At 50.3% G+C, this 12304-nt stretch overlaps 1 protein-coding gene across 1 annotated transcript; it reads left to right on the forward strand.

The window, feature by feature from the left end:
• Nucleotides 1-953: 953 nt before the first annotated feature.
• PPIH (peptidylprolyl isomerase H) lies at nucleotides 954-10888 on the forward strand. Its single transcript, XM_034068145.1, has 10 exons — nucleotides 954-1044; nucleotides 1183-1247; nucleotides 2139-2162; nucleotides 2642-2686; nucleotides 3092-3134; nucleotides 5011-5103; nucleotides 6355-6442; nucleotides 7839-7879; nucleotides 9092-9181; nucleotides 10690-10888. The coding sequence occupies exons 1-9, from the start codon at nucleotides 979-981 to the stop codon at nucleotides 9158-9160; spliced, it is 534 nt and encodes a 177-aa protein (XP_033924036.1). The 5' UTR covers nucleotides 954-978; the 3' UTR covers nucleotides 9161-9181; nucleotides 10690-10888.
• Nucleotides 10889-12304: the final 1416 nt, after the last annotated feature.

Consider the following 12304-nt stretch of genomic DNA (forward strand, 5'->3'; position numbering starts at 1 on the left):
GGAGAGACAAGTGCCTCAGGGCAGAAGCCTGGGCACTCATTGGAGAGCAAATGCTGCAGCTCCAGCGGGGATCCAGATGAAAAGGCTGCAGATGGTGTCTATTTGGACCTTAATAAAGCATTTGCCGTTGTTCTCCTGGAGCAACTGGCTGCTCGGGGCCTGGAGAGGTGGAGTTCACTGGGTGAAGTCCATGGCTGAATGGTGTCGCAGGGGGTTGGTGACTGGTCACTAGTGGTGATCAATGACTTAATTGATGATGAGGGGATCGAGGGCACCCTCAGGTGCCACCAGCCTGGCTGGGAGCATTGATCTGCTGGAGGGCAGGAGGCTCTGCAGAGGGATCTGGACAGGCTGGATCCATGGGCTGTGCCAATGGGATGAGGTTCAACAAGGCTCAGTGCTGGATCCTGTGCTTGGGCCACAACAACCCCCTGCAATGCTCCAGGCTTGGGGAAGAGTGACTGGAAACTGCTCATGGGAAAGGCCCTGGAGGTGCTGATTGAACATGAGCAGTTTGTGCCCAGGCAGGCAGGGAGCCCCCAGCATCCTGGCCTGGATCAGCACCAGTGGCAGTGACTGTGCCCCTGCCCTGGGCACTGGTGAGGCTGCACCTTGAATCCTGTGTTCAGCTCTGGGCTCCTCACTGCAAGAGAGACCTTGAGGGGCTGGAGCGGAGCCAGAGCAGGGCAATGGAGCTGGTGCAGGGGGGACACAGCCTCGGTGCCCCCAGGGCAGCTCCCGGTGCCCTGGGGCTCCCGCACAAGCACATCAAAGGGTCTGGGCTTCCGCTAAGGACAGTTTAAGGACTGACATAAAGGTCAACCACGCCAATACCACAGTAACAACCACACAACACTGCCACACCGGCTGTACCAGCACCAGCACCACACAACACACACCCGGTGAACAACCCCAGCCCCGCCGCCGCTTCCGGCGCCGCTGAGTCCGTCACGTCCGGTTCCGGTCGAGGCGGCCGCTATGGCACTGCTGGCGGCCAACCCCGGTAACCCGGTGGTGTTCTTCGATGTCACCATCGGCGGGCAGGTACGGCCGGGGAGCACCGGGGAGCGCCGGGACCGGGGGGGTTGGGATCGTCGGAGCTGTGGGGTCCGGAGGGGTGCGCTGGGAGGTGCGGGGCCCGGCCGTGGGGGTGCGGGCACTGAGCAGGCCGTGTCCCCGCAGGAGGTTGGCCGCATGAAGATCGAGCTGTTCGCGGATGTGGTACCCAAAACCGCGGAGAACTTCAGGTGAGGAGCAGCGGCTCCTGCGGATCGGCCCCTGCGTGCGGGAATGGCGGCGGTGCCGCACGGACGCGTTCCCCTCATGCCACCCCGAACCCTTGCTCCTGCTTTGCTCCTGCTTTGCTCCTGCTTTGCTCCTGCTTTGCTCCTCTGTCCTCCCTCCTCATACACAGAGGAGCGGCCGTGGAACACCCGGATCCCACCCGTTTGGATGGGCTCTGGTCGCTCTCTGTTTCCTTCATGGAGCTGCTGGTGCGCAGTGCATGCACAAAGGGCAGTACCTCAGTGTCATGGCAGAGGTCTCCTCACCGGCTGGTTCTCTTGCCACTGACTGAAGAATGAGCTGCTCGGACATCCCACTTCCATGGGAAGGATGGAGATACCCTGGTTGCTGTGAGACATTCAGCGACTCTTACAACCGTGGTGTTATATATCTGATCTCCTCAATTGCAGAGAGCTCCGAGTCTCTTTTGAAGAGGAAGTGGGAAGAAGTTATCCCTTTTCACTGGGGATATCCCTGATGCAGTAATGAGAGTCATAGAATCATGGAATGGTTTGAGTTGGAAAGGATCTTAGACATCATCTGTTTCCAACCCCTGTCACAGGCAGGGACCCCTTCCACTGGAGCAGCTGCTCCAAGCCCCTGTGTCCAACCTGGCCTTGAACACTGCCAGGGATGGGGCAGCCACAGCTTCTCTGGGCACCCTGTGCCAGTGCCTCAGCACCCTCACAGGGAACAGCTTCTGCCTAAGAGCTCATCTCAGTCTCCCCTCTCTTGGGCAGGTTCAAGCCATTCCCCTTGGCCTGTCCCTGTATGTCCTGTACAACAGTCAGTTCATGCTTGCTGAATGCATTGCTCTGTCCTCAGAGTTCAGATGCTTCTCTCTTGTTTTCCAGGCAATTTTGTACAGGTGAATTCAGGTAAGTGGCATAAAGTGTCCCTTTAAGTGGCCTATGTAGAGAAATAGGGCTGGGTGAGTAGAAAGAAGGCTTACTTGGAGGTTTTTCTTAGTACATGAGTATGAAATGAAACCTGATGGAACTGTGATGGGCTGGGTCAGTCACAGAGATGGCAGCCTTCCCATTGTGGGCATGGCTTTGTGTTCAGGTTGCTCTAAAAAAGCTCTGTCTGCAAATCCCACCTGCTTATCGTGCAGATTGCAATGGGATCCCATAAAGGTGACGGTGTGGAAGTTTAGGGAACCAGGTCATTCCATGTGCACAGCCCACTTGAGATTTCTCTTTGCCTGTGACAGCAGTAGCTCAGAGCCAGGCTGCAGCAGTAGCATCAAGGCAGATATTAATGTGTTGGCAACCTTCTGGGACTCTCAATTCTTGGGAGGGTTTTATATTTGGAGATCCAGTAAGTTGCAATGATTCTCCTTTTTATTTCCTTGCAGGAAAGATGGTGTCCCTATAGGTTATAAAGGAAGCACTTTCCACAGGTAATTCATCTGCTTTAGGCACTAGAATAGCAGTTTGAGTTAGATGTGGCTTTCACGCGTGCCTCAAGGTATTATTGGTCTGGGAGGCATTTGTAGGTCATGGCTAATACTGTTCTTCTGTAGCTATGAGGGGCTAGGGATGCTGTTAGATGTGTACAATAGGATCAGTGGTCAGAGAGAACTTTCTGGCATCTGTCACCTAATCACTGTTGCTGGTTGAACAGCAACAGGTCCCACATTACCTGAGAGGGACCAGCAGTTAATATTTGTTGTAGATTTTAGGCTGTATCATTCACAGACCCTGGTGATTTTCATTGTGCTGCTAGGCAGAACTCCCTTTTAGCACATACTGAGCTTCTTGAGCCATTTGTGTACTGAGAACTAAGTATTGTTTTACTTCCTTAGGGTAATAAAGGATTTCATGATTCAAGGAGGGGACTTTGTAAACGTACGTACCCTGCGTTACCTTTGTGCTTGTCCTCCCTGCTCTAACACCCAGCTGTTCTGTGCTCATCAGTGGCTTATGTTGGCTTGCTTGAGGTACCCAGTAGTAACTGGAGGTTTCGTCATAGCATTGCTGCCATCTACTGCAACAGGCTGCAGTGTACCCAAAAGCAAATCTGGAGTCTTGGGTGAACATACCTTCTCCTTCCCAAACTATGTCCTGTCGAAGAAAGCGTGGCAGTACAGCCAGAGGCTTCTCAACCTTGCAAAGATGTTTTCTTCTCTTGTTCTCCTTCCCTCTTCTGTCCTCCCAAGCAAGGAACCCTACAAATGTCTATCAGCCTTGTGCAGAGAGTGCCTAAGTACAGCACCAAGTATCTGGTGGTTATGCTCTGACTGGAATAAGCAGTGTATATGAAGGCTGGAGGACCACAGGGTCTCTTTGCTGTCCTAGGACCAAGTGAAATGATTCCATTCCTGGAATTGTTTTGAAAATAGAAGGGGGGTGACAAAGCTTTTTTAATACAAAATGTGTAAAACTTGGTTGTATGAAAGCCACTGAGAGAACTTACTGCACAGATGGCACCAGACTTCCAGGTACTCGCTAACTGTGATGCTGCTCAGATGTCCCACTGGGCTTTACTACTGCCTCTGAAGCTCAGCAAGTAACACGGATAGCACCAGTGTTTGGCATTTATGAATTACACTTGTTACAAAGCCACCTGGGGAGCAAGAATGGTCATATTGACCAGTAAGATAGGGTACAGATTGGGTATGTGTTGCTGTCTCAGAGCTCACAGATCCACAGAGAATAGGAGGAAAAGAAGCAAGGATGGGGCAAGCCAAGCAAAAGGTGTGGAGCTGCACATGATATATTACTGGCATCTTACTTTCTTGTTAAGTTTGGCTTAAGAAAGAACATATATGTAAAGCAGAAAGGCAGTGAAGGGAGACAGATTGCAGTAAAGCAGAAGAAATGGTGCTGAAGTGACAAAGGAAGGGAAAAATCAGCCCAGAAATGGGAACTGCTGTTAGGAGAGTAACTTAAACTGACTGAGCTCAAGATACCTCTTTGCATTGCTTCTGCACCCTTCCCTGAAGAGCTCCTCACTGCAGCATCTTTACAGGCATTTTACTGAAGGCATCACACAGGAGTGTCTGCAATGCTGGACCAAAGGGCAGGCAGGGTCCTTCCAGCAGTCCCACAGGTTATGTGTCTTACATGAACCATGCTGGGGCTTCTGCAGGGTTGCAAACAGAGCAGTCAGAGCCTGTATTCTGCAGCGGGTGTGGGCCTTGCTGCTTTAATTCAGCAGTGTCTTGGGATGTGAGTGCTGGGGCTCGTAGGTAAGTACAGGATGTCTGGACGTGGTAGAAAGCACAGCAAAAATCAGCAGATCTCTTTTTTAGCAGCTGCCCTTGCTGCATGGAGATCACTTCCCTGTTCACAGGAGTCACAGGAAAGGAGGTGAAATAAGCACAGCATCAGCTCACTTCTTCCACACAACCACTTCTGCTTTCCTTATCCCACCAGCCCATGCTTCTGTCTCCCTTTCCTTTTCCATGCCAAGTCCAGGTGGGTCTATACCAAGCAATCGAAAGCTTCCATCCCACTCTGGGAGGCTTGGGCTTAATCCTTACCATCACTGTGGGTTTCTGCCAACGTATGGATGGCAAATGATGTTCTGTGCAGTTAGAAAGGAGTTCCTCTACAGAAATGAAGCATGGGGTGTGTGTAACTGGCAGGACAGCTTGTTTTGGGCTGACTTTAACCCTGTTCTTTTGCTTGGGGATTTTAAATGTCATGTTTAAATTGAATTGTTCTGTAGCAGTTGCTACAGAACAAAGGCTGTGGCTGACTGGGCACCTCTTTCATGCAGGGAGACGGCACTGGTGTAGCTAGTATATACAGGGGTCCCTTTGCAGATGAAAACTTCAAGCTGAAACATTCTGCTCCTGGGCTGCTCTCTATGGTGAGTATGAAATAATGGCTTTATAAGACTAAAAAGCTCTTAGTACTTTGTGCCCTTTTCCTAAGTGTCTAAAGTTATTTGTCAAACAACAGAAATCACCACCATTGGGTACAAGGTCTGAAAGATCTGCTTTGTAATTACAAGTCAGAAGGCTATTCGTGGGTTAATGTGTTGAGTTCTGATCCTGCAGCATCCTTTCTTTGTTACCTGTTGGAGTGCTGGGCCAGGCTTTGTTTGATCAGCCTGTGGCATAGCTTGCTTCTTCCAGTTTTCAGACAGTGGCAGGTGGTGGTGTTTTCTTCTTCCCTGATACTGTTATCAAGCACTGACCTCAGCAAGGATGAAACAAAGAGATCTGGGAGGTTCAAAGCTGCAGCAGTGTTACCATGGTATCTTTTATAACATATGCTTCCTGTTCAGCATTGTAGGAAAAACTGCAACCATTGCACGTTGTCTGGTAGGAACAATGCCCTGACTTCTGGAATAGAAAGCAAGTGGAGCCAGGGCTTCCGTGTTCCCATCCACAGCGGCTTCTTCCCCACCTCTTTCAGCTGCCCTGCCCTTAAAACCACTTGCTTTGGACATTCACCATTTGGATGAGCTATTCATCCAGTTCAAACCATGGCCTAAAAAGAGGTGTCACCACACAGCTCAGCCACCAGTGTACTGTGGTGTGGGAGGAGGGATCCTCACTGGTGTCACCAGTTCAAGTGGCATGGCACTGGAGTCATTCTGCTGAGCCAAACCATGGTGCATCCCAGCTGGATTCTTCCAAAGCTGGCTAACAGTAAGGAAAAGTCCAATGTGACCATATCCTGTGCAGTCCTGCAGCTGCAAATCTTGCCTGGCTTACCTGTCAGCACAGAAACAGGCTTTCATACCTGCCCTGCTTCCTGGCTTTCAGTTTTCTCCAGGATAGTACTGCACCCAGTAAGTACTGATCACCAAAGAGTTCAGCCTGTTTTCAGGAGCAAGCTGTAGAGCCCAGATTTCAGCCCAGTCTTGTGCTGAACGTGCCTTTGTAGGATGACAGTAAAAGGCTGGTCTGGTCACTGACATGAGCACACTTGGTTGTGTGCCACGTCCCAGCACAGGGTACCCTCCTGCAGATGTCTGTCTTGCTTCCTTTGGTTTGTGTAGCAGTAAGCTAGGCCTAGAGCGACAGCTCTTCCTTATGTGAGATGTGTCTGCCTTCAGTTTTGGGCAGTCTTAAATTGTGCCCTTTTTGTGTTTTGCCATTCTCACCCCCAGGCAAACAGTGGTCCCAGTACCAACGGCTGCCAGTTTTTCATTACATGCTCCAAATGTGACTGGTTGGATGGGAAACACGTTGTGTTTGGTGAGTACCCACCGTGAGCCAGGAGCTGTGTGTCCTTCCCCCTTGTCTGTGCTGGTGGAGGTGTCTGTACAGGTGCTGAGAGGGGTCACTGAAGAAATGAAGTGTTTTTTTTTCCCAGTTTAGCTTTAATCCAGGGCAGTTCATAGAACCATAGAATAGTTTGGGTTGGAAAGGACCTTAAGATCATACAGTTCCAACCCCCTGCCATGGGCAGGGACACCTCACACTAAACCATGGCACCCAAGGCTTCATCCAACCTGGCCTTGAACACTGCCAGGGATGGAGCATTCACAGCTTCCCTGGGCAACCCATTCCAGTGCCTCAGCACCCTCACAGTAAAGAATTTATTCCTTATATCCAATCTAAACTTCCCCTGTTTCAGTTTGAACTCATCACCCCTTGTCCTATCACTGCAGTCTATAATGAAGAGTTCCTCTCCAGCATCCCGATAGGCCCACTTCAGACACTGGCAGCTGCTCTGAGGTCTCCACACAGCTTCTCTTCTCCAGGCTGAACAGCCCCAATGTTCTCAGCCTGGCTCCATACAGGAGCTGCTCCAGCCCCTGAGCATCCTCATGGCCTCCTCTGGACTTGTTCCAACAGTTCCATGTCCTCTTTATTTTGAGGACACCAGAACTGCACACAATACTCCAAGTGAGGTCTCACGAGAGCAGAGCAGAGGGGCAGGATCACCTCCTTCAACCTGCTGGTCACACTCCTCTTGATGCAGCCCAGGATATGGTTGGTTTCTGGGCTGTAAGCACACACTGAAGCCAGCTCATGTTCATTTTCTCATCGACCAGCACCCCCAGGTCATTCTCTGCAGGGCTGCTCTGGATCTCACCTTGACTGGTGTGTCATGTTACTACCTAAATCCTTGTGCCAGTGCAGACAGATGAGTGAAGGGATACCTTTCCTCTCCACTTTTAGATAGTAATTCCATGAAACCCCAACTGCTGACTCTTCATGTACTGCCTCATGAGCTGTGGGATTTCAAGATCAACCTTTAAGCTGAAATTCTACTTACTACTTCCTCCAGTTCTTAAGTAACACTGATATTGTCCATTGATGGTTTTGCATCATTACCAGGGTGGTGTTGATAGAGGGGGTTCATGGTGTGTTTTAGCACAGCTGATGGCAGTAGGTCTCAAAAGCTACACAGCTACATGTGCCAGCCTTGCCATGGGAAAATGCACTTGATCTGTTCTGCATGTGGAATATGTGTTAAGAGGAATTGTTCCCTTTGTCAGTGAAGAGATTGGTAACAAATCCTGAAGTGCCCAATGCACTGCACAAGGCTTTCCTTTGGGAACAAACCCACATGTACCTGTGATGAGTTGGGGGGAGCAAAGGTGAAAAATGGCTTTATTGAAGGGGGTGAATTTTCTCATTCTAGGTAAAATTGTTGATGGGCTGTTGGTCATGAGAAAAATTGAGGTAAGTTGAATTCACCTATTTGTCTGTGAATGTCCATGTTGGAAAGCCATGTAGAGGATTAACGTGTTCCCTCCCACTGCCTGTTTACAGGATATCAGGGAATACCAGTGCTGATAACTGGTATTATTGATTGTCATCGTTCTAGAATAGCAGGAAATCTGTGGAGGCAAAGGCTGTCATAGAGATTGGCTTTAGAAGGGCTCTGCTCTCGTGGCTGCTGGTTGGTCTGTGAGCAGGGATTGTATTCTGGTGGCTTTATTTGCAATGCTCTGCATTTGTTGGGGAGGCTGAATTAAAAAGCTGTTCCATCAGCAGCTCAGACAAGAGTGTGAAGCAGATCACTTCTGTGCCATTGCCTGGCGTTATTCATTGGGTGCTAACTCATCAGTTCTGCTGATCTGTGATCAGCATGTTTAATAGGAGAAATTCAACTCCTCTTCTGATGGGCTTTCAGGAGCCTGAAGATGAAGATGCTCAGGGCTGGAGGTTGCTCCCAGTGTTGTGCCTGGGTGTCCTGGCAGCCGGATGAGTAGATTTAACAAACAGCAGAGTCCTGACACCCAACTTCATGGCACAGGCCTGGGATAAGGTACTTGAGGGCCTTTAGTCTGAAGCTAAAAAGCAGGGCAAACACAAGAGCTGTTGGGTGCTGAGGAAAGGTCACATGTAAGGGGTGGTACAGAATGATATAACACATGTGTTGCTAGTCCTGTTCACCAGCACTGGAGGTGTCTGCTTTGTGCACTGCTGCAGTGAGGGGCAAGGTAAAGGAGACTCATGAAGGAGCAGAGTCCAGCAGAATGAGGGGTTCAGGAGGGCTGCTTGTGACTGGCTCATGTATAGGTTGACTTTCTGTACAATACAGTTTTCCTTTGCTCATTGCAGTTGTAATTAGTAACTGTAAAGACTTACGCCAGAGCAGTCTCAAGTGACATGATGCTGGCTGTATCTCAGGAGGAGCTCCCCTGGTTTTGCTCTGTTCCTTCCCTCCCATTCAAAAGATCAGGCTCTGGTCTGTATCCCAAACCTCTGCGCATCACCTTATGGCTGATGCCAAAATGCATCCATGTGTTTCCATGTCACGCAGAGCTGTGTCCCAGCTTCCCTGTTCCTGACATTGTACAGACATCTCCCAGCTAATTTTCAAGTACCTGTTGCTCACTGGCTTTGTGTTTTCACAAGTTTTAAGGTTATATCTTTCTTTGTCCCCAGAACGTGCCTACAGGTCCTAATAACAAACCCAAGCTGCCAGTTGTGATCTCTCAGTGTGGGGAGATGTAACAGCAATGAAACAGAAACATGGTAAGTCTGTCTTCACAGGCACCCAGTGCAGTTGCACTCTGGGCTGCCCTGCTCCTTCCTTTCCTCTTATTTCCCATTCATTGGTGAGAGCTGACTCAGCTCAATGAAACACCAGAAAGTGCTTCTCTAACTGCTTAGTTATTTGCCAGCTCAACTCCCTGAACTGGCTTCCCTCCGAGCTACGCAGACACCAAAGGCAGTGCTGGAGGGATAGGATTTTGCAGCTGCAGTCATGGGGAAGGTGGGGTTGTGGAATGGGGTTAAGCTGCCTCGAAGCCTCCACTTTAGAAACCAGTGGATGAAAGGGAACTGCAGCAGGAATCTGCTGTTGTTACCCAGGGAGTCTTAAGGGGTGAGGGCTTCACTTTGACCTGCAGGTTGGTGACCTGATTGGTATGGAAAGCAGAGCAGGCAGAGGTCAACAAGAGGAAAGGAGAAAGACAGGATTTAAGTCTCCTTGCTCAGTACAGTCCCAGAGCTGCCACCACTGAAGAATCAAGGAATGACCATGTTAGATAGAACCTTCACTAGGAAAAACACCACGTGCTCATGTGGAGGGAGATGTTTCCAGCATTTACTATGGCTTTGTTCTGGTTAAACCAATAGGTTCCAGACAGAGCTCATGTACAATGTTCTGTTTCCATTTGTCCACCCACTTTACCATCAAAACCACCAGCATTTGAACAAATCTGTCTACATTTCAGTGTGTCAGGCTGCAGCTTGTCAAAAATCTGCTGGATTAGCCTTTTGGTTGTGGATTTTTCCAATTCCCACAGGCAGGCACTGACAACAGCAAATCCCACAGTTTTTGAGCTTCCATTACATGATTTCCAGAGACATCTGGACTTGCCCATGAAGGCACATCCACACTTCCATAACAGCCTTTCAGATCTGCACTTCAGCCTCTTGGGAGCTCCTCCTGTTTGATGAAGTGACAACAGGGGATGCAATCATTCCCTTATTTCCCTGGTACTTCTGGTAGCATTTATAGGCTTTTGAAGATGGGGACAACCTTGTTAATAGGCTTTCTGCAGATGGGCAGACCCATGCACATGGGTCAAGTCCCCTTTAGGCTTGTCCTCAGGCTCAGGCTTGTCAATGATTTCATTTTGGAGTACGTGATCTGTGGCCAACATCCGACTTGAGACTGGAAGCTTTTAACTTCTAGGTATGAGGCTGCTGCCACCTTGCTTCCCAGCCAGGCCTTTGGAACTGCCTTTCTGCAGCCTGCTGCCTCTCAGCTTCCTGTAGACAAGAATGGCATTTGTCTTGCCCATTGTCAAGATCCTTTCAAACCAGGTAGATTTGAAGTTCATAGGTAGGTACAGCTGCCTGGTGTGGAGATGCAGGACTGCTCCTGAGTTCTCTAGCTCAGGGTTAACATGAGCAAGCAGCCCTCACTTGAAAACTGCTGTAGCATCACCCAGTGTCACTGCCCAGTCTTGCTATTGTAGGATGAATTGGGAAGGACTGCCCAGCATTTCAGATCTGTTTCTGCTTTGTTTCAGTGTTCCATCCATCGCTGGTGGTTAGGCCTGTGCTGGCTGCGTGCAGTTCCAACTCCAGCCTGTTCCCCACTGCCCCAGTCCTCCCTGCAGCCCAGGTCCAAGCTCTTGACTCGTGACATTCTCCTGAAATTATTTAGTAATTGGCATCTCTTTTGGGTTTTTACATTTTGAAGTGTAAATAAAAGAGTTTTGTTAAATATGTGTGCAGTGCACATCAGTGAACATGCTTGGGAACAGGCTCTTCTTCAGCAGAGGAGGGCTAGAGCATCTTCAGCAACGAGCACTATTCCCAGGCTGGTTCAGCAGGGAACATTCACTGCGTGTGCTGTAGAGGAGCATTGTAAATAGACAAGAAGGGATGAAACCTGCATGGCAGAGCACGGCAGTGCTGAGCTATACCAGCTCCTTTACTCAGCAGGTAAATAAAGCTGCCTGGCAGAGGATCTTGGCACCTTGGGAATCACCAGAACCTTTGTACTTGCAGCCTTACTGAAGCACAAGAAATTGGTGTGGTGCAGACCCCCCCTGCAGCCCTGCTCCGGCTCTGGGGCAGCAGCACAAGAGGGACCTGGAGCTGTTGGAGCGAGGCCAGAGGAGGCCATGGAGCTGCTGCGAGGGCTGGAGCAGCTCTGCTCTGGAGCCAGGCTGAGAGAGCTGGGCTGGGGCAGCCTGGACAAGAGAAGGCTCCTGAAGGGGAGACCTGAGAGCAGCTCCAGTGCCTAAAGGGGGGGCTGCAGGAAAGCTGGAGAGGGACTTGGGACAAGGGCCTGTAGGGACAGGCCAAGGGGAATGGCTTGAACCTGCCTGAGGGGAGACTGAGATGAGCTCTTAGGCAGAAGCTGTTCCTTGTGAGGGTGCTGAGGCGCTGGCACAGGGTGCCCAGAGAAGCTGTGGCTGCCCCATCCCTGGCAGTGTTCAAGGCCAGGTTGGACACAGGGGCTTGGAGCAGCTGCTGCAGTGGAAGGTGTCCCTGCCGTGACAGGGGTTGGAGCTGGAGGAGCTTTAAGGTCCCTTCCAACCCAAACCACTCTGGGATTCTGTGATGACCTGGGTTTGCTGGGCTCTGAGGTGTGTTGTGAACAAGTGTTTGTAGAACCTCTGTGGCACACAGCAGCACCGGGCCATGGGGCTGTTGTGTGCTATGGATGTTACAGGAATTTACCTGCGTGCTACAAGGGTGTTGGAGCAGGGTTTTGGGCTGGGAAGCAGAGAATGACTGTGCTGTAGGAGTATAAACTGGGGCTCCTTATCCTGTGTGGTTACAATGAGCGTGACTGAGGCAGCATGTTGGTGGGAAACTTGACTTTATTCTCCCAGAAACCAGTGTCACCTATTTGCTGGGGACTGGTGCTTGCTTCTCCCACCCTGAGGCATCTCATCCTCTCGCATCTGCAGAATGCCAAGTGATGAAAGAAACACAAAGCACACCTTCCCTTTCCTCTCCATCCCCCAGAAGACTGCAGAGGGCTCTCTCCTGTGAGCTGAGGGTAGAAGATACGGAAACATGGAGCTAGATGTCAGCTCTAAGAAAGAGGTGACCAAAAAAGAGGGAAACTCAGCTGCTGATCCTGCTCAGGAACCAGATCCTGATGGCTCTTCCATGCAGGGCTGAGGC

Source organism: Melopsittacus undulatus, chromosome 12 (genome assembly GCF_012275295.1).
Source record: "Melopsittacus undulatus isolate bMelUnd1 chromosome 12, bMelUnd1.mat.Z, whole genome shotgun sequence".
NCBI classification, from domain to species: domain Eukaryota; kingdom Metazoa; phylum Chordata; class Aves; order Psittaciformes; family Psittaculidae; genus Melopsittacus; species Melopsittacus undulatus.